Raw genomic sequence first — 21,071 nt, forward strand, 5'->3', positions numbered from 1 at the left:
GTCCTTCCCTCAGTGTGTATGTTTGGTTGATCTTTTTTGTTGTCCTTTTATGCTCTGTGCCCTAATTACTTGTCTGTAGCCTGAAGTTTTGGGGCTGGCCGGATGAAACTGAATCCCTTTGTTGTTTCTCTACCTTTGTGTAACAGGGAGATACCTCTGGCTGGACTATTTTTTTTTTTAACTGGATGTTGTAGTTTTTAAACTGAGCAGTTATGTTGTGTCTAGATGGAGTTACTTAAAGAAGAACAACACAAGAGGAAGCATCAAAAATAGAAAATGATAGGGAGAACTGCCTACATTTCTGTTGTGCAAGCATGTGGCCTTTAGCAAATTCATCAGTGTGCCTGATGTGATGAGCCAAGCTGTCTGGATGTGGAGCACGTGCGGAGCGCATGCGGGGCGCAGCAGTGACTTACAGAACGGAGGTTTGTGTTTGTAGACTTTTCCATCAGAAGCCTGTTTTTGGATTAAAGCTGTCAACAAGCATGAGCTTTACAAATAAGTACAGAAAGATACACAATCTAATTCAAGCAAATGCTGTGTCTGTAAGGATTTGAGCTTGAGGTGGAAAGCAGCAATGGGGAGAATTAGTATGAACTATTAACATAGTGCATAGGAATAGCAGACAATAGGAGTAGGAGAAGAGGAAAGCTAGCTCCGCTGGTGCTTCCAGCATTTTTGGCACCAGTGGAACGTCAACAGGTGAAGTCTTACCCACAGAGTAAGTAAAGGAAAGATTATAAAAATTAATGATTAAATTGTTTTTTACTGTAGTCTTTTAAAAGAAGTAGTGAAATAACTTTAAGCTTAATTATCCTGAAGATTTGTAGATAGTGTCAAGGCTAATTTGTTCTCAGTCACAGAAGAGAACTGCCTGTAACACAAATTGACATAATCTATAAGCTTTCGGGATAATCAAGCTCAAAGAAGTTTTACAACCTCTTTAAAGACTACAGTACTTCTCAATTAGTTCTTGATCGTAAATGACAGATAATAGTGCAAATCTGTTCTACAGCAATGGCATTAATAAAAGATCCGAGACTAGCTTATACTAGAACTTGCTTATACAAATCTATTTAGTTCTTTTCACTGAGTGGGCAGAAAAGATGTATTGCTACAACTTCCACTTAGGGGTGGGAAAGCTATTTTTACTCATACTTTTTTAACTTAAAATGAGTTAGCTCAGACCCAATCTTGAAGAGCTTCCTAAAGCAGAAGCTGTAATAACAGGGGCAGTAATGAAATCCTCAGAAGATTGCTAACCTCTACCAGCTTAGCAATCATTCAGAGCTTTAATTTTCTGCCAAGAAATCGAATAGCTGTAATGCAAGGTTGATAAACACTCATCTCTGTGCCACCTACCCTGGATTTCTTTTTATTGTGTTTGCATCACAAGATAAAGCTTTGCCAGAGTGCTTGAGCATCACTCTTGGGCAGTCCGAATGTTAGTTTCATCAGCTGCTCAGTCTTCACCTGACAGTCCCTTCCTGTCTCAGGAAATTTCTGCCACATTTTTTTTTAAGTGCTGTTGAGCCTGTTCTTCACTTACTCCTGTGGGAGAGCAGGTCCAAGGAAGAGCATAACTTCAGGCTGCAGCCCTTCAAATTTGGACAGAAGTAAGTTGCAATAAAATGTGTTCCTTATGATGCATGTTTCTTCCAGTAGCAAAGTAGAACTGATTTCTTTTTAAATTAAAAATATGAGGATTGACTTATCCTCGGAACAAAACTTCCCAGTTTGTGCAGGATACCTATTAACTCCCCTTATTTTCTCTTGCCTGGCCTATTGTTGTCTTAAAAGGATGCTCTCTAGTTTATTATTTTGTTAGTTTCTAAAAAATGCTGCTTTTCATATGCCAGTCTTGGATGAGAACCTCTTTTCTACGTATGACCTAATGCATGACAGCAGTTTAATAACTTTATCAGGTAGTTAATTTGTAAGAACTGACTCATCTTAGCTCTCCTTAAAGCTAGCCTTATGGTACAGGTTTCTTCTGGAAAGAAAGTACATGTTACAACCACAAGAAGGTACTTTTGCTCAACTCAGTCCTCAAAGACCATGACTAGCCCAGTAATGATAAATTATTATGTCCTAACTGCCAGATTACTGTGTATTTTAGAGAGAATCTGATATCCATACAACTTGTGTATAAACTAACGTTTAAGCTAGAATGAGTGGGAATTACACAGAGGCTGCAATGGCTGAATCGCATTCAAACCCTTTTAATGAAAATGGTAAGAGTGAATCTCTCTCCTAGGAACTAGGAAAGGTCTTGCACTTCTAGACAATGCCCTGATTATCAGGTATAATGGGATTGCCCTCTTACCCTCACAGAACCATCTGAGTGCCTAATAAATATCATAGTTGTGATTTTAAACCTTTTTTTTTAACACAGAATGCTGCAACCTGTTAAATTCCTTTGTGAATTTAGCCTCAAAGTTGTTTGAACCAGCGAATTCACTATTTCAAAGCAGTAACTATAGAGTATGTCATACAATCCCAGTCTGTGTAAGGAGACTTGCTTTGACACTTTTGCTGTTGTTTTGCAACTAGTAAAAGTAGTTGGTTCTCATCTAAGTACTACCAAGAATTTAATTTAGTATCACTTCAGCTCTTATTTCAATAGAAACACCAGCATTTTCCCCCTTTATCGGTAAGGAAATCCATCTAGGCTCCTCTGGCAAGTAAAACTAAGCTCTATTAGTAAGACATACAAACTACACTAAACAGTGCAGAGGTGGTGAACTGGGCTTGTTCTGTGCCAGCCTGAAGTTTGGCTAAGGTACAAAAGCATTAGCATCTCTGAGATGATGCCATCTTTCTTCCATCAAGGCTTATCTACTCCACCTAAAATGCAGAGGCCACAGTTGACCTATAGCATGCATAAAGCTTCATCCTGTAGGACAGCTTTGTAAAAGTCATTGCTATGTTCTCCACACACATAAACCTGAAGTTTTTCTGTCTTCAGAAAATTTGGGAGCTTCTTCCACAGCTGTGGAAAAGCCTGTATACTTCACTGACCTGTCTGACTTCAGTGCTTGGAAAAAGGGTGCCGTAACCAGCCGGTTCTCTCTGTTGCCCCCTGTACCTTTTCCCAGTTGTTTGGCTAGGAGGACAGTACAGGAAACGGGACACTGCAGTCCTTCTGGGGGAGAAGGGGGCTCCCCACAAGGGGTTCAGAACGCAGCTGTAGGGCAGGTCCTAAAACAGATACGGAGGGGGAAAGGAAAAAAAATTCACACTAAAGATTTCTGTGCCTGGTTACCTTGCAGCAACTCCCAGAAAAATGAAGTTCTCTGTTAAGTTAGGGCACTTCTGTCACAAGCAAGCCTAGAGTTCAGAATTATATAAGGCCCCATGAGGCTCTGGTACCCTTTTCCTTGTTTAAAAGTTTTTGTGGCCACAATAAGGACTAGAAATGATTCTTTAAAGGCAAGAACTTGAGTGGCTGTTCTTGACCCAATGCTCATTGATACCTTCTGGAGCTCAGCTGCAGTGTGTTACCATGTCCAGGTTGACGGAAAAAAGAAGTGTCCCATTACGGGAGCATTACCAGCATTTACTACCACACTAGTAAAGTTAGGGTTTGTTGCATTAGACCAGAGGTTTTTCAGCCCATGATGTGCCAGTGGACTATTTACACAAAGTTTATAACACACAAATTCGTGCATACTGTTAAATGTTGCTTTTTAGCCATCCCACAGTTCACACTGTTGTTGGAGTGTTTAGGACTGTAACTGGGGGAGAAAAAGGGAAGATGCTGCTCTCAGATGTTGCTCTACAAGAAGCTTCCAAAGCTGCAGAACAGAGCTCGCAAAAGATGTGATCACTTCAGCACAGATCACATGAAGGAGACCTTCTGATACATTTATCAGGCTAGGTTTTTTGTACTGTTGCCTTTGCCATTTTGATAAGCCACTTCCTTCAATGCCACTTCCTTCAATAAATTATCTACCCTAAAACACTTTTAGCATTTTATCACTTTAAGATTTTGCAGCCTGACAAGAGATCAGAATTAATTTGTGTAATTTTCTCTCACCCTAGGTTCTCAGCAACTAAAGCTCCCTAATCTTCAGAGTTGGTCTTTTCTCCTGTTATGCCTCATGTCATCTCTGCTAACAGAATAATGGGTGTGTGAATTTCTTAGAATAAGAGCACATAAAGATGTCCAAAATTGTTTACTGGACCTCTTTTCCAACTCCCCCTGCCATTTCAAATGAATGCAGACAATTTTGTGCTCATAAAAATTCATCATTTATTCCGATACTTTGTCCTCCATACACAAGTCTCAAGATTTGCTCAGTTTCCATCATACTGAAACAAACTATGCCAGTGAAACACATGAAAACAAACAAACAAAAAAAGCTTTTCACACTATTAAATGTGTCAGTTAATTTCTGCTAGAGTAGACTGTCAGGCTCCACAGTAAGATCTATGGACTGGCTATCAAGAACATTTTATGCCTGTTCAGAGAAGCATGCACCAAACAAAAACTGGGAATTAAAGTAACATACAGGAAGCATTGACAACTTTTCCGGTGCAAGAAGCATCTGTTACCTTAATGACATTCCACATGCTGCATTAGCATCAAAAGAATGAGCTGCCTTAGCAGAGGGATTGAGTTACGCTCATTTATACAGCCAAGAACTGTTACACATTAATATACTTCTAGGTGTTCCTCGTTTATACTTTCTCCCCCTCTAAAATAAACTACAGGAACCAGTGTAGAATCCTACTACATTTCCCCTAGTTTCTGCCCAAAGTTTTGCTTTCAGAAAGCATCTCAAAAAATCAGTCTGCTCTTCTTACTTTTAGGTAACGTTGAGAGTTCTGCATAGGCAGAACATTAAGCTGTGATGTTCACTTTATTTGACTTAGCTACCAAATGAGCCTAAAAATCAACCTGGATAAAACTCAGTGATGGAAGAAAGTATATAAAGATTGACTGCTGCATGAAAAAAAGATAGAAAAACACCCCCCAAATTTGGAGAAAACAGGCTTAGGACAAACAGTTTTTGAATTATGGAATATTAAAGACAATTTTCAGAGTTGCACTGACTTGTCACTTTCCTGGCTGCCACAAAAAAGGAGGATTTTTTTGAAATCAAGATTCCCAACCCTTTCCATCTGTCTGTGACCTTTTCCAGGAAAATATGTGATTGATGGGCAAGTACAATAAATGGTGTAGATGACAGGCAAAAATAATCTCCCATTGTAGGAGTGTTCAGGAACAGACACAGTCCTACAGGGTTTTTTTAATTTTGAATACTATAGCGGTCTTATATTGCTTTCTCTCCAAATAAAAGTCTTGTACCATTTTAAGGTTGTCTCTGACAAAATAAGTCTTTCAGATTTTATTACTTTAAAAGCTTAAGTCACATGAAGAAATACTGTGACTTGGGAAAAGTCGCTAAAAATGTAGCAGTCAGAAGACTTGTGAGAACAGTTTTGTATTTGTCACCGAGCTTACTAAAAATCCTTCTCGGCGTAAGGCGGGTAGCCTGTAGCAACAGCAAGGCGCATCCTTTCGTTAAGGCTTCCGTATGGAAATAGCGTCGGGATCGGCATTTCACTTTTTAAACGCGAGCGGGAGAGACGCAGGCGCCCGCCCGGCCAGAGCGGCCTACCCCCGCCCGGGGCACCGGCCGGGGCCGCTGGCGGTCGGCAGGGCCGCGCTCCCCCTTCCAGGCCTCAGCTCAGTCCCCGCCGCCACCATCACGGCTGCTGAACTTTCGTCCGCTTCGGAGGGGGGTCATCGGCGCTCGCTTTCGCGTCGACGTTGTTTTCCTCTTCGCCCTCCTCCTCATAATCTTCCTCCTCCTCGTCGTCGTCGTCCTCGGCGCCACCTGCCAGGTTCAAGCGAGGTCAGCGGATCAGCCCCCTCGCCGCGCTCCCGCCCGGCCGCCCGCCCCCCGCCACTCACCGCGCGGCCCGCCGCCGCCCGCCGCCTCTCTCTCCTCCTGCACCAGGGGCGCCAGCAGCTCCGCCACCCGCTCCTGCAGCTCGGCCAGGGCCCGCCGCAGCCCGCGCAGCTGCCCGCCCTCGCCCTCGCCCTCCTCCGCCGGGCGCGGCACCGGCACCCGCACCGACCGCGTCCGCCCGTCGCGGCCCCTCAGCTCCGCCACCAGCTCCATCGCGCTGCCGCTGCCCACCGGTGCCCGCACGGCGCGCGCGCGCGCGGCCCGCCCCACCCCACCCCGCCCACCGCTCCCCTCAGTGACGCGCGGCCCCGGTCACGTGGGGCGCGCGGTTCCGCTTCCGCTGTGGCGCCCCCTGGCGCCTCGGCCGCGTGTTTCCCGCCTCGGCGCGCCCTCGGCCTCGCGTCCCGGCGATGGAGGCGGCGGCGGCGGAGGGCGCCGAGCCGGGGAGCGGCTGCGGGGGCGGCGCGGAGGAGCCCGTGGTCTCCCTGGCGGAGGTGCTGGCGGAGAACGAGGAGCTCGAGAAGGAGGCGCGGGCCGTGCTGGGGGGCAGCGACCACGAGCGCTGCAGCTACTCCCAGGTGGGGGCGGGGCCGGCCGCCGCGGGGGGCGGGGCGGGGCCGGGCGCCGCGGGGGCGGGGCCGCGGGGCGGGGGCGGGGCCTCCCGGGGCCGGGAGCCCCCTCCCCCCCCCCCCCCGGCGGCCCCTGAAACCTGCGCCGGTGTCGCCCCGCAGGGCGCGGTGAAGCGGCAGGCGCTGTACGCCTGCAGCACCTGCACGCCGCCCGGGGGGGAGCCGGCGGGGATCTGCCTGGCCTGCAGCTACGAGTGCCACGGCACCCACCGCCTCTTCGAGCTCTACACCAAGAGGTACGGCGGCGCGGGGGGGCGGGGCGGCGCGGGGGCGCGTGCCCCTCCCGGCGGCGGGAAGCGCGCGTGCGCCGGTGGCGGGCGCGAGCGGCCGGGGCCCCCTGGGCCGGGGCCTCCCTCGGCTCCTCAGGGCCGCCCCGGAGCGAAAGGCGGCCCCGCCAGCGGGCCGGGAAGGCAAGGCGGTGTGCGCTGGGCCCCGCCGCCCGCCCTCTCCGCCCGGCCCCGAGTGCCGGGGCGCTCGGCGGGGGGCGGTGGGCCGGGCCGGGCCGGGCCGGGCCGGGCCGGGCGGTTTCCCCAGAGCCTCCTCCGCTGTGTAGCACGTTTCAGTGAGGCAGGACAGCGTTCCAACGTGTAACCTAGGCAAAACAACACTCCCAGCAAAACCGCGCGGGCAGCCGAGGTCGGGTCGCTGAGGTGCCCATCTTCCCCCGTTCGCTTGGCATGCCAGCCCTGTTTAAGTGAGAGCTTAGGTGGCGGGGTACGAGACAAGAGCTTAATGCCCTTTGTGGATCCAGCTTTGGAAGCGAACCAGCTCACGCTCCTCTTCCGCCAGCACACGTGCTCGTGCTTTTGAGCGTGGGCGCTGCAGCCCCCGGGGTTAGCCGTGCCTTTGGGGGCTCCCAGCCAAGCGCTGTTGCAGGCGGCGGTCTCGGCCAAGATCTGCCCAGAGCACCGAGCGAGAGGGTAAGGCCGCGAGGCCCTTTGGCCGGTTCTGACCGATGCTATCGTGTCAATAGCTGCAACAATATGGCTCCTAAAAAAACTGCTGGGAATTGTTATGAATGCAAAAACTAATGTGCTTTCAGTTAATAAAAAACCTGAAATGCTGCGTTTTTCTTTCCAGGAACTTCCGCTGTGACTGTGGAAATAGCAAGTTCAAAAATCTGCAGTGCAAGTTACTCCCAGTAAGTTCAGATGTAGGTTTCATACATACAGAGTCAAAATAACAGTCTTGGGAGGCTGGTGCCTTGCCTCAGCCAGTGCTGACTCATGAGATGCCTCTGCTTTTCCCAGCAAGTTAAACAAGGTGGGAGTATTACAGCAGGAGATAAAACTGTTGAGAGACCAAAGGGAAATGTTGCGAGGAGGGAGAACGTTTGATCCTTGTCATCCATGAACACAGCAGTTCTGCATCCATGGTCAGCGTAATGCCAGAAACATGTCGTGGTGCCTGCGCTTATACATCTCATTAGCTTTAAGCTGGCTTCAGGAGAACCTTTTGGGGTGCAATTTTGCAGTTGCGTGAAGGAAATTTTAAGGTTGTGCTGCTGTCAAAGGGACAGTTCCCTCCCCTTCTTCGTGGTGGCATTAGTGCCCTGATCTTTTTTGATAGGTTGTCACCAGAGCCTGCTGATGGGATAGTTTTTTTACTGTATTAAGCCCCCTGTGCTTTCACACTCAGTGGGCATTTTGGACTCGTCAAGTAGTTGGCAATCTTCTGGGAAGCACCGACAGGAAGCTGCTGGGCTTGCCTGCAGTGCTGCTCCCAGGGTAATAAGGGTCCGCATGTAGAAACAGCAAGTGGTTTTGTGTATGCCCATTTTGTTCTGGCAGAATTGGGACGGATCCAGAGCTAGTCAGCCTCGGGCTACAGTCCAGTGATCCCTACAGAGACACCTGTGACAATTTAAAGATGTTACTGTTTCTAGTTTGAGTCAATGAAATGGATCATGTGGTTGCTCCTCCTTCTTCAGTTCAGTGCAAAATCAGTTGTACAGGTTAAGTGACCTTCAGCATCTGTCCGTTAATCTGGCTGAGTTCATGGATGCTGGGTGCTCACATCATCTGTTCTTCCTTTGTCAGCATAGTGGTAGAAAGCGTTTTGTAGTAACATCATAAATGGTCGCAGCTGTTTCTGCAGGGACCGTTGGTAGCCTTAGGCTGCAACTACCTGCAGTTCTGAAGCCCTCTGGCTGCAGCTGTATTAGCTGGGGTTTTTTTAAATGGGATTACCTGTAATTGAATTTCATTCAGCGTGTTTTGTAATTTAGATAATCCTCTCCTGTAGAGTGAGGCTTATATGACATGAATTCAGTGGAAGCTCAGTGGTAAGATTAAATAAAGTTGGGTTTGGATCACGGTCTGGATGTTTAAAAAAAAAAGATGGAGGGGAAGGTGCACAATACATCTGCAGACGTTGCTATAATGGCAGCAGGCAGGCATGGTTGGTGATTAAAACTCTTACACCGTTTTAGATTAGCAGTAGCTTAACAAACACCGCAGTTGCCATTTGTTACAAAGGTGGAAAGGCTGTTTTTCCTCTTCCATTTGAACTTCAGTATTCCTCACATGCCCTATCTGCTGCTCACTGTATAGCATAGGTGTCTGGACAATATCTTTCTTTTTGGATCTTCAAGCTGATGAGTATAATGATTGCTTTTAGGAGTTAAAGTGGAACAGGAATTGGGTTTTTCTAGATTATACATATTTTCTATCTTTTGTTTTTCATTGCGTTGTCTATTGAGACATTTTTTCCTTTCCTCCTAGGAAAAGGGCAAGGTGAATTCAGGAAATAAGTATAATGACAATTTCTACGGATTATACTGTATTTGTAAAAGACCTTATCCTGATCCTGAAGATGAGGTAAGAAATACAAAAACAAGTGGTAAACTTATATAGATGGTATTTATGCAAAATATGTGCAAAGGCTGGTCGCTGAGCTGCTTTGCAGGGAAGATTCCACTTTAAGAAATCTTATGTTCCATATTGCTTTTGGTTGTCGTGTGCTGTATAAAGTAATTACTTTATCAGTTTTTTTTTAAATGGTGGAATATGTTTATGCCTTAAAGACAGATGAGGAGGACAAACCATCATTTGGACAAAACGCTGCTGCTGCAGTTTTCTCTGCTTTCCTCTCTCTAAAGTTAGAGAGTTCCTTTAGGGGGTGGGTGTCTCATCATTTTGAGGAATGTGGCAAGCACAGAATAAACACATTGCACACATTAGGAGAGACCAGAATCTGCTTCCTCGTGCCTGCAACAGTGCTGTGACAAGGCTTTAGGGATGGGCAGAGTCTGTCCTGTAGCACTGGCTTTAGCTTTCCTTTACGGTAATCAGAACACTTTTTCTCTGTCTGAAGTGTTAAAATATACCACTTGTTTTGCACGCATGTGCTTTTGTTTGCAGTCTTAAAAGTTAGGTGTTTTAAAGAATAAGGAAGGCACGAGTCTTCCAAATACAAAAAAGTATTTTATAAACTCACCTCTCTGAAGTTCAGAGATAGCTAAACATTTCTAAAGAAATCATTAATAATTGTTTCATAACAAAGCAGTTTGTACTGTACTGCATTGTGGGCAGTTAAGTTAGGATTCTGGCATTCCTATATAAACCTGATGACATCATGAATCAGTATCTTTCTTTTTCTAAGCTTCCTGTTCATGCATTTCTGTTTACAGAAAGAAAGATACCAATAGTGTATTAACTTTTATCAGCTCTTTTGTGTGAGAATATCTTGCTCTACTGGGAAAAGTAGTTTTGTAATAATGGGAATTTCCACAGTCTTGATAATACGACAAATTGCATATGCTGTTGAACTTCAGGGAAGCAAACCGACTACTGAAGCAGTAACTAATTACTAATGGCAGCTCCCTGTGGGTGGGTGAAGAGGAAAATGCAATTCACTTGAGCAGGCTTTGCGTAGTACTGCAGCTTGAGGCTTGTGAAAGATTCTGGAGGTTGCTATTAATGCTAATAGTACGACCGTTCATCTAGATTCCAGATGAGATGATCCAATGCATAGTTTGTGAAGACTGGTTCCATGGAAGGGTAAGGAAACTATAAGTAGCAGAATTGCCATTTGCATAGAAATAACTTAGTGTTGGTTAAGTTTGTATGGTAATTCCTACTTGGGAAGGGTTGCTCTAGTTCTCAAAAGATTATTACATGAGTTCTAAGGTATTTCTTTTCATCTGATGCAAAGGAATATTGAAAGTTTAATCTGTCCGCTCCAGTCCAAAAAACCTAGGAAGAGTTCTGCCTTTTTGAAGGTTACTGCTGCAGAATAAAATAACAACTTTGTAACTGTCTCTTTAATTGGAAGATTGTATTCAGTACAATTGGTGAGAAAACGATTCTTACTGAGGCAGTTACCAACTACCTGAATAGTTCAAAAGAATGCTTTTTAAACTGTAATTCCTTTAAGTAGCAAGGAACAAACTGGCCTATTGGTTCCTGATTATGAACTTTGGGGAAATCTTTTAAAAGCAGCTCAGCACTTCAGTGAGTGCCCTACTTAATGTGTAAGCATTAAGGATTCAGCCTCTTGTGCCTTGAAGGGCACGAGTGAAATTCCATGTTTGAAGTTGCAGAATAAAAAAAAAAAGATGATTGGCTTCAATTATGGGTTCTGTAGATAAACTATAGGATTCTTTTGTATAAACGTATGAAGAATGTCTTGCTGCGTACTGTGAGCTTTGTTAAGAATGCTTTTTGAAAGAAAGCTGCTAAGTGCTTTTAACAGCTTAAATAGTTCTCACCAGTTTGGAGAACTTTGGGACCAATTCTTCTCAAGTTCAATATGGGATCAATATGAAGACTTACAATCTCTTACACGTAAGGAAGCAATCATAAAAAGTTGTTTAAGAGTTTAAATGTGCAGTGGGCGAGAGGTATCTTCACCTGTCCTATGTTTAGGACAGTTTAGAAAAATATCGTTTAGAAATGAGATAAAGGTAAGACGGAGACTTTTGGGTATGTAGAAGGCATAAAAGGCTGTAGACAGAGAGAGAATTATTTCAGTTTTTCCCTGGAATTTTTATCAGCTCTTTCCAGTCTTTAAATTATACTGATAATCATTGTAGAAAGTTAGCAGGAGTGTATGCTTGCGCTGAAAATGTGATGGCAGTTGATGTTTTACTTCCTCTAAACCTAGAGTTGAGTCTGTTAATTCGCAGCGAATGCTTCACTGCTGCATGCTTGTTTCTTTTTGATAGCATCTTGGTGCAGTCCCCCCTGAAAGTGGAGACTTCCATGAAATGGTATGCCAAGCCTGCATGAATCATTGCCAATTCCTGTGGGCCTATGCGTCGCAATTAGCAGGTAAAAAAAATGAAAATATCTGAGCCAATAATTCGTTAGCATATATTTCTCATAGTTGGTTGATTAATGACATAATGCTGTTTAAGTGGTCGGAGAAATGACATTCATTGTATGGGACAATGGCCTTCAGCAGTGGAACATGCGGGGCTGCAGTAACTGTTCTGTTAAAAAAAAAAAAAGCGGTTCTTGTTCCTAAATCTTAATTTTGTGGTGCTTGTTCTTTTATTTATTTTATCAATGATGTGCTAGCACATAGATGGATGAAGATTTAATACTTGTCTCAAGGAACTTAATTTCTAAATTGGATAATTGGATCAAAGAACTGAAAAGCCATCCTAAGGGAAAAAATGAGGCAAACAGCTGAGTCTGAGAGGCTCTGAGCAGCAAAGAGTGAATGACAGAGTGACCTGAAATGAATGTGTAAAACCTTAATCTGAGTAGGGTAGGGCTGGGGCAGTGCTCAGGACCAGGCCTCTGTCTGTTGTGTGGTCTCTGCGGGGTCAGAAGGGTGGATGATTTGATTTCTGTGGAAAGAGCTGGTTTCCCGAGGTCTCCTAAATGTTACTTATATCAACTGGTGATTGAACTCTTATATGCCAGAAATTTCAATGGTAATTTTAAGGATTCCAAGCTGGCCTACCTGGAGTTCTCTTCCTTCTACTGTAAATACAGAACAGAATGGGGTTTTTTTGTTTGTTTTTGGTTTCCTCCTTCTAACTAGCTATGTCACGGGGCACACATTTGAATTGACATCAAAAGAAAAACTTGTTTTAAATAAGGAAGTGGTTAGTGTAGTTAATCTGTCACAGAGTTTTTGGTGTGTTTGTCTGGAGAAAATGAAGGACTGACACAAAGTCAGCAGAAATGTACGCAACAGCTGCTGCACCTGCCATAGCTATCAAGGGGTGTCAAAAAGGACCAGCACCTTAGTACAGAACTATCCGAAATTGTGATACCCTTTTCCCTCTCCTAGGGCTTAAGTTTTGGGAAGCAGGGAATAGGAGTATGAGAGGTGAAGAACACTGTGGTAAAAGAGGGAGCGGTTTCTTTGTGTACCTAGGTCACTGTGTCTTTGGACAGCTGTAGAATATATCCAGGGCTCTGCAGTGTACGAGGTGATCTAGGTGCTCTTTGATGCTGCAGTGTAAAGCAGAGAGAATGTCTGTGGTAGCCTGCATGTTGTCTAGCACAGTATTTTCACTTACATGGGTACGTATCTTCCAGTTCCTGCTTTGACCAAAGTGAACTCCCTTGAAGATGAAGGGATTGTCCTGAAGGTTGAGGAAAGTGAAGAGCAGAAAAAAGAAATAAAACCAGAAAGTGGAGTGGAACACCAAGAAACAAAGGAGGAAAAGCAAACGGAACAGTTTAATGAACCATCCACTAGCTCTGGATCTGCCTGTCCAGAGGTAGAGCGGACCTTCTCTTCTGTCCTGTACATCTTTGTACTGATGATAGGTGAAGTAAAGCCCACCTCTTTCTGCACAGGTTCAGTGAAGAGGTAGATGCTTTCAGTCTGTTTCTGTGTTCCTCTTCAGTCACTGACACTTCAAACGTGCGGTCTCTGTGGAGCACAGCATAGGCTGTGGAACGCGCTTGTAGAAGTGGGTGGCCAGGGTGTAATGCCTGTTTGCAGATAGGTTAGATCCATCCCTTCCTGTCAGCCACCTGGCCTTTACACTGAGGTAACTTCTCAGTTTGTTTGAATACAGGGGTATTAGGCATTGTAGCTGCAATTGCATGATAGTCCAGCTCTGATTTCTTAAACATTTATGGCTATTGCAGTAAATTTCTGCAGAAATTTCCAGTGGAAACCGCTAAAACCACATCAGAATCCTCATGTGGATTAAATGGTAATATAGGTTGTTTATAAAAGTAAGCATGTCTGAGACAAAAGAAGAATCTTGTGTAAGGAAAATGACACGCTGGAAAGAACGAAGTGTATTTGAAGTGGCGTTATAGAGCACTGAACACTCTCATTTTAATTCAGGTAGTTACTAAGAGTGAGGAGCCAGTCTGCAAGCTGAAAGAACTCCAGAGCAAGCAATTTTTAAAAAAAGGTACTGCCACCTTTTGGCCATTGAACTGGAGAAGCAAATTATGCACCTGTGAAGACTGTTTGGTATGTATTCTCTCTTCATTACCATCACAGATGTGGGTGAGGCAGGGAGGAGCTCCCGGAGAATCTTTGAAGGGAAGCTCATAGATGAAGTCTGTGTAAATGTTCTTACTCTGCATATAAACACCTAAAAACACCCTCCACCCCACATAAAGAAGCACACCGAGTCCTTTGGAATGAATACAGCACGAATGAGCTTCTAAACATTTATATTTTCTTTGCTGCTTAAATCCAGTATTGCTTTGGAAGTCGATGTGGGGAGATGTCTGAAATGCTGGATACAAAATTTACATTATTATTTTTATTATTTGTGATACTAAACACAAAAAGGATTGGGCGAGAGCATCTCCATCTGAGAGGTTTTGTAATGTAAAAGTTCATTTTACTTTATTCTCCAGAAAATGTATTCAGAGCTTGAAGTCCAGTTCCTGACAGATGAATGTGACACTGTCTTGGCTTATGAAAATAAAGGTACCAGTGACCAAGAAACAGAGAGGAGAGATCCTTTAATGGACACCCTTAACAGCATGAACAGAGTCCAGCAAGTAGAACTCATCTGTGGTAAATACAACTTCATTTTTAGAGTCCGCCTTAACACGTGCAGTGAACAGTTTCCTGTAAAAGATCAGTATCAGGTCTTGCAGTGCTGTCAAACTATGTTTGAAGAAACACGTAGAAGACTGTATGACAGATTGCACGCCTCGGTCAGGATTACTCTAGAGAAGTTTGTCCTCTCTGGCCTGGTGTTACCACTTTAATTTACATCGAGGAACTAGATGATGTGGGAACTTCCCCCCTACTTAACATCTTAGATACTGTATGGATGGTAATTTCTCGTAAGGTGAATATTTAAACATTAATTTGCACTTATTTATCTCACCCTGTTCTGTTGTTTGGCAATCTCCTGTTGTCTGGGGGAGTGCCAGCATGGAGCTGGGGTGCGGGGTGCTCCCTGGCAGCTCCGCCCCAGAGTATATTGACGAGGCAGCGTTGAGGCATTTTGTAACTGGAGCCGTGTTTCCTGCTTCTGAGTGAGGGGTTTGCACCCTGGCCAGGACGCGTGCCCAGTCCTGAGGTACAGGCTAGGACTTACCACCACTACCCGCGTGTGCCTTTGCAGTGGAAGGTTGGGAGCTGGGCCAGTCTTAATTAATTGTGCTAATTCACTCACTGAACTTCTATACGTTTCTCTAAGATCAATCTGAACAGATATTCAGACTGCATAGGCTACTCTGATAAATTACTAGGCTGCTTATGTTTACCTGGACTTGCCTTTCTTTTTATTATTTATAATCCACTTCAAACCTAGATTTGTCTCAAGTCAATCTAACGAATGACAAGAGGAAGTAGAACAACTTGCCTTCTTGAGCCAGTGTTAAACTAAGCTGGGTATCTTCCTGGTTTTTTTGTTTTCTTTCCCTTGCCTTCACTTCTCCATCCAGAATATAATGATTTAAAGACAGAACTGACCGACTATCTCAGGAGATTTGCAGATGAGGGAACGGTAAGGCACAATTCGCAGCATTTGTTTGTCAGAAACTGTGTTTTAAATTACTGTTGAGGGGTGGGTGCCAAGTACTATGATGCTATGTTATACTTTTTTTTTCCCTGCCTCTTGGAGTTGCTGGTACTGCAGTAGAAATCAGAAATCTGTGATTTCATGGAATTTAAAAGTTGTATTTCCTTGATGACATTGTTGAGAGAGAACAGGGACCTTACAGAAATCTGTCTATAAAGTACTGAGAGCAGTTCTTAAATTTAAATGAAACTTCTGTTGCTCTAGGAAAAGTATTCAGGAAAAAAAGCTCTTGACCTTCATGTTTTTTCTTAGATTGAATTTAAACCGTTAGAAGAATAAGGACTGACTAAATATTGGCAAACAGTCTTGTCAGTTGTTTTCCGGAGGAATTTGCATGCTATTATTAATCAACACGTGTGTTTTGTTGGCTTATTTGCTAAACCACCATTCTTAGTTACATTGTAATGAGTCGGAAGTGAGCTTGTACAAGTCTTGCTTTGTGTTAATTTTTCTGATGATAGAAGCCAGTGGTCAAACCCATTAAAAACACTGTCAGGAGTTTTGCTCTGCGTGCTTGTTCTGCCTTTGGGGAGCTTGTTTCCCTGCTTGTATTCTCTTATAAGAGAATTTGGGCATTAATTGTCTCCTCTGGGTACAACAGGAGAGCTGTTTTGCTTGCTGTATCGGAGAGGTTTCAGGATACTTGCTTTTATATGCTTTGTGTGGGATGCATGCAAGAAAAACAAAAAAATTGTTTAACTGAATTCTTGTACCACAACTTGGGTTTCATGTTGCTTCCCCCAGGTGGTTAAAAGAGAAGACATTCAGCACTTCTTTGAAGAATTTCAGTCACGGAAAAGGCGACGGACTAACAGGATGCAGTACTACTGTAGTTAGACTGGGAGGGTCTGGGTCTGAATGGACAACTGGGAAAACGATATTCATTGGCAAACAGAAGAGGCATCTTCAGTATTTGGCTTCTCATCAAAATCCAGCTGTCCAGGAAAAGTCTTCATTTTGTCTCATACTTCCTTTACTTGTAGCAACTAAAACATGTTCTTAACAGGTACACTGCATTTAGAGGGATTTCAGTGCTGGTGGACTTTGCATTCCTGTGAAAGCTGGCCTTGCCTCAAGGGCGAGGCTGGCTCCTTACAAGAACGGTGTGCCGCGCGTACTCCCTTCAGCCTTTCACCTGTCTTACTTTCAGTGCCTGTAGCTGTACGCTGTGCTAAAACCGGGGGGGCTCTGCCCACCCTCCCTTCCCTACAGTGCAGGCAACGCGCGCTCGGTGCGCCTTGCAAAACTGGAGCGTGTTGCTTTCCTGCTTTAATTGGCTCTGCATCATCTCCGGGGCGTAGCCATTCTAGCGAAGGCCTCCTGCGCAACCTAGGGAAGCGTCTATTTACTACACCGAGGGAGGCATGGCTCCTGAAAGGGTAAAGCAGGGGCGTGGTATGATCGTGGCTGTTGGGTGAAACAGCATTCTAACACCTGGGTCACATCAGGTGAACTAAACAGCCCTGTGCTCCTCATGCTCACTCTCTGCTGCAGAAGGGTGCCCTAGGCAGGTGAAAATGAGAAATCGTAGGTTAGGCTTGATGCAACAGAATGTTTGGGTTTTACAAATTCAAAAACTTCATTTCTTATATTGTACAGTGATGTTTTACGTGCTAAGATTTGTCACACGAACTTTATGCACTCACTAGAATACAGACAGTACTGAGGAGGAGGTACTCAATTACAAATTAAGCAGCGGGGCAGGGGGCCTTGTTGTAGGACTTCTCATGTGCTTTGATTTTAAAAACTGGCCTACTGCAAATTATTCTACTTCATGAACGTTCCTGAAAACACTGCAGCATCCTGGCGTTTTGCTACAGTATAAAACGTGATCTTTTTATAATCACTGTGATAATCATGGAACAGGAGATGTTTTAGACTTTTAAGAATCTACACTTAACTACAATTAAATATTGACTTTTTGTAAGTTTGGAGCCTAATGTAGTTTTTAGTTTTCTTTACCCACAAACCCCAAAACATACTTTAAGAAAGTTCTAATTTTTAACTCCTGCTTTATGTAGTCAGAGGATTTCTTTACCATGGGGTACTATTCTGCTTCCACATTAATGAATTTTGAGAAGAAAATCAGACCTTTATCTGTCAGTCTCCCTGTTAATTGTTTCTGACCACTTTATTTACAAAAGCTAGTCCTAGCATAGAGGTTCTGTTCATCCGTTTGTTTCATGCAAAATGACTAGTTGCTTTTAAATTTAACTCCGGGTAGTGTTACGTGCTTTTTTTTTTGTAGCAACTGTTACGGGAGTTGTACCTGCATATCTAACTAAACTAGCTAAAAATTAAAGAACTGTTCAGTCTGTGCTGTCTTGTTTTTTTGAGATGCTGCTGTAGTGGTTTGTTTTCATCCACGACGCAGACAAACACGGGGCGACGCAGCCCAGGGGCCAAGCCAAGCACCGGGCCAAGCCAAGTCACCGTTCCTACACCTTTGCCTCCACCCCGCGCCTTGTGGGCTGTGCAAGATGAAGGCTGGCATCCTGCTCGCAAGTACCCTTTTGAGCGGGAGAGAAAGCAGAACGGGAGGGCATTGCCTCTGCAGTGCAGTTTGTGGCACGTAATTCACGCAAGGGGCAGGGGAGGGGGTGCCCAGAGGCAAGCGCTGCCCTGGGTTCCGGCTCCCCGACCTGAAGCCCTAGGTTTTCCAAGTTGTGCTGCTCTCCCCCAGTACATAAAAAAGCAGCAACAGCTACCAGGGTGCAGGTAACTACTACAGGCAGACCCAGTACACCCCTTCCCATGCTCCAGAAGCAACAGCAATGCTGCGCAGAGGCAGGAGTTCAGGTGCAGGAGGTTTTTTTGAACCAAGTACGTAATTGTCACAAGGAGGAGTTACTGCAGCTGCAGTCGCAGGCCACAGGGTCAGCACTGACAGCATGCATCAGCTGTTCTTGGCATCAGCCTCCACTGCAGGCACAGAGCAGGGGCTGCCCGAAGCGATCGCAGGTACTTACTTGCCAACTTTTTGAAGGCACTCGTGCTCCCCCTGCCCCCACCCCACTGAAGAGGCATCCTGTCCTACCAAGTCAGCAGTCTTTGAAGAACTCTGTTGCAAAATGAACAGAAAGGCTGCAACAATAAATGTTAAATTTGCATCGTTCAGGAAGTTGCTCCTGAAACTCACCTTCCCATGCAGGATGAAGGTGTCAATAATTCACATGTAAGACCACACCGCACTCCCTCTCCCTACCCCAGCACATAACCCACCGTATTTTGCTGTCGTGCATCAAAGCGAGACCAGTCAAGATTTTTCTGCTGCTGGATGACGCTTCTAAACTTGCATCATCTCTTTGAAGCAGCAAAGCACTTCTCCCTGTGAAAGAGATGTAATGACTATGGAGCTGATGCAGGACAACTGCGACTCTAAGAAGAGCATGCTGGTACTTACTTAATGAGCATCTCTGGCTGGCTGCTCTGCTGAGAAAATAAACGCTTCCTAGATCAAGGGCTAAGTCCCACTGCCTTGGGTGCGAGTAATCCTCTTGCCTTTCATAGCGAACAGCCCCAGTCAATTAAGCTCTAGCCAGAAGAACTCACTGAACCATCCCACTGAAGTGCTTTTCCTTTTTAACAAGCTGCTTGAACAGTGCCACTAATTTTGAATTCCTCTTTTTATGCTGATCTGTATCCTGTCCTTGATGTTATTGCACACTTTTTTCCCCCACAAGGAACAACAAACCTTGCCAGTTCTAGAAGCCTTCACTGTTAGCGGGCACCTTAAGCTTTGCGTTACACCACTCCTTTCCCCCGGCCGCCAGCCAGCCAGAAGGTTCGGAGTAACGATGGCGCAGTCCATTTGGCCAGCCTGCTGGTAATGGTGAGATGGAAGAAGTCGCACAAGCACGTTCTATACAAGCCGTTTATTTGAAATGCCAACTATACGTAGGATAAAGTCAGTGTTACATGCTTCTCAGCAACAGTAGAAAAATAGAACCAGTGAAAACCTTTTTACAACTGTAATGGTACTCAAAAGAGAAATGTATTGTTTTACAATGCATCACACAAGACTAGAATTCAAGTTTGGAGGTACCTAAATAAAAATACTATTTTTTTTAAAAAACACTATGTACAATTGAAGCGTAAACAAGTTTTACAAAGTACTGGTTATGCAGGTTGTAGAAAAAACACTTGCATAGGACATGAAGTCAGTTTAAGAAAGTTTTCTGAGCCTTTAGCATTGAAGGCACTTGACTTTATACCAGTAACAACACAAAGGACAAGAAACAAAACCGTAACGTTGCTGAAGGCAGGGCTACCTTCTGGCAGTACAGATCATTACAGAAACCCCACATACGGTTTTACAGTTTTATTTCTCAGCTGCTCCCTGCATTCAGCAGAGCTCAGCACCACCTCTACCATAGAAGCATATAATTATTAAAAGAAAGAACAGTGCCTCAAACAGCATGACTATTCTTTCAAAAAAAAACCCACAAAAAAACAAAAACCTCAAAAATAACCCATAACACCAAACCCCCCAAAAACCCCCACAACACAACCCTCCCAAAAAAACCCAAACAAAAAGCAAACCCCCCAGAAACCCCACCAAACCCAAACCAAAGAAACCCGTAAGACAAACATTTGGGACATTCCAGGACCAAAAAGCAAGGCTTACAAGTACAGGTGGCCACAGCCTTAACTTTCAGAAATGAAACTCCTCAAGAACAGGAAAAATACAACAAGAAACTGCCAATCAACACAGCAGTTATTAACACACAAGTACAGTAACTCCATGGAAAAACAAAACATTTCAAAGGAAGAATCCGTTTCAGGAATTACACTATTCATCCATATATTAAGGAAAAGAGGAGGGGGCTAGGGAAAGGGAATAAGAAGTTTTTGCACGTTGCTCACTAAATGAAAGTCCGAGCCCTCTCTTTACTAGAGCAAGGAGCACAAGTCTTCCTCATCTAAGAAAACTTAATGTTCATACCTCTACCCTCAAGCAGAATATAGTCAGTAATCTGTTATCTCCATCAATTTTACAGGCGGACAAGATGTTCATTTCCAGCCTAATCACAAAGTGCTTAATGTAAACAAGGAGCTTCTGCACCAAAGTTTCAGTAGACAGAGAACAACAAGAAGTAGCAGGTAGCACAGGTACGCGTGTTCTGCGAGTGAGATGTAGTATGAACACCAGCTTCCGAACAATGCTGCCATGAAGAAGAAGAAAGGCGGTCTCTCCCCCCTCCCTCCGCACATCCCACCAGGTAGGAAATCCTATGCTGGAGTACAAAAATACAATTCCAGTAATTTGACAAATCCTTCTTTTCCACTTCAAATCAGCTGCTGTTAGCCGCTATCTTCTTCCCAACTGAAAATACACAAGTGAAAAACACAGATTGTCTACATGGCCTGATTGTCTTTGTCGCCTCAGAAGGACCTGTCTTTTATTTTGCACCTACTTTTAAACACTTATTCTCTTTTTAACACTGCTCGGCTTCTGAGACTTCAGAAGCAATTTTGTGTTCTAAAACGCAGACATGTCCCCCCAGAGGCATTTCTCACCAGCTTATTCCAAAGCCAAAGCATTTCATG

General features: G+C 44.5%; 2 protein-coding genes across 2 annotated transcripts; one reads left to right on the forward strand and one right to left on the reverse strand.

Moving 5' to 3' along the window:
- Positions 1-5,691: 5,691 nt before the first annotated feature.
- On the reverse strand, positions 5,692-6,134 carry GON7 (GON7 subunit of KEOPS complex). Its single transcript, XM_075713053.1, has 2 exons — positions 5,924-6,134; positions 5,692-5,846 (listed from the first exon to the last, which is right to left on the reverse strand). The coding sequence occupies exons 1-2, from the start codon at positions 6,132-6,134 to the stop codon at positions 5,716-5,718; spliced, it is 342 nt and encodes a 113-aa protein (XP_075569168.1). The 3' UTR covers positions 5,692-5,715.
- Positions 6,135-6,331: 197 nt separating this feature from the next.
- On the forward strand, positions 6,332-16,931 carry UBR7 (ubiquitin protein ligase E3 component n-recognin 7). The gene is made up of 11 exons (XM_075712041.1): positions 6,332-6,499; positions 6,653-6,786; positions 7,631-7,691; positions 9,274-9,369; positions 10,498-10,551; positions 11,718-11,823; positions 13,048-13,232; positions 13,814-13,945; positions 14,341-14,503; positions 15,385-15,446; positions 16,266-16,931. Exons 1-11 carry the CDS (start codon positions 6,332-6,334, stop codon positions 16,356-16,358), a joined length of 1,254 nt encoding a protein of 417 aa, XP_075568156.1. The 3' UTR covers positions 16,359-16,931.
- The last annotated feature ends 4,140 nt before the right edge of the window (positions 16,932-21,071 follow it).

This window comes from Pelecanus crispus, chromosome 6, assembly GCF_030463565.1.
Source record: "Pelecanus crispus isolate bPelCri1 chromosome 6, bPelCri1.pri, whole genome shotgun sequence".
NCBI lineage: Eukaryota > Metazoa > Chordata > Aves > Pelecaniformes > Pelecanidae > Pelecanus > Pelecanus crispus.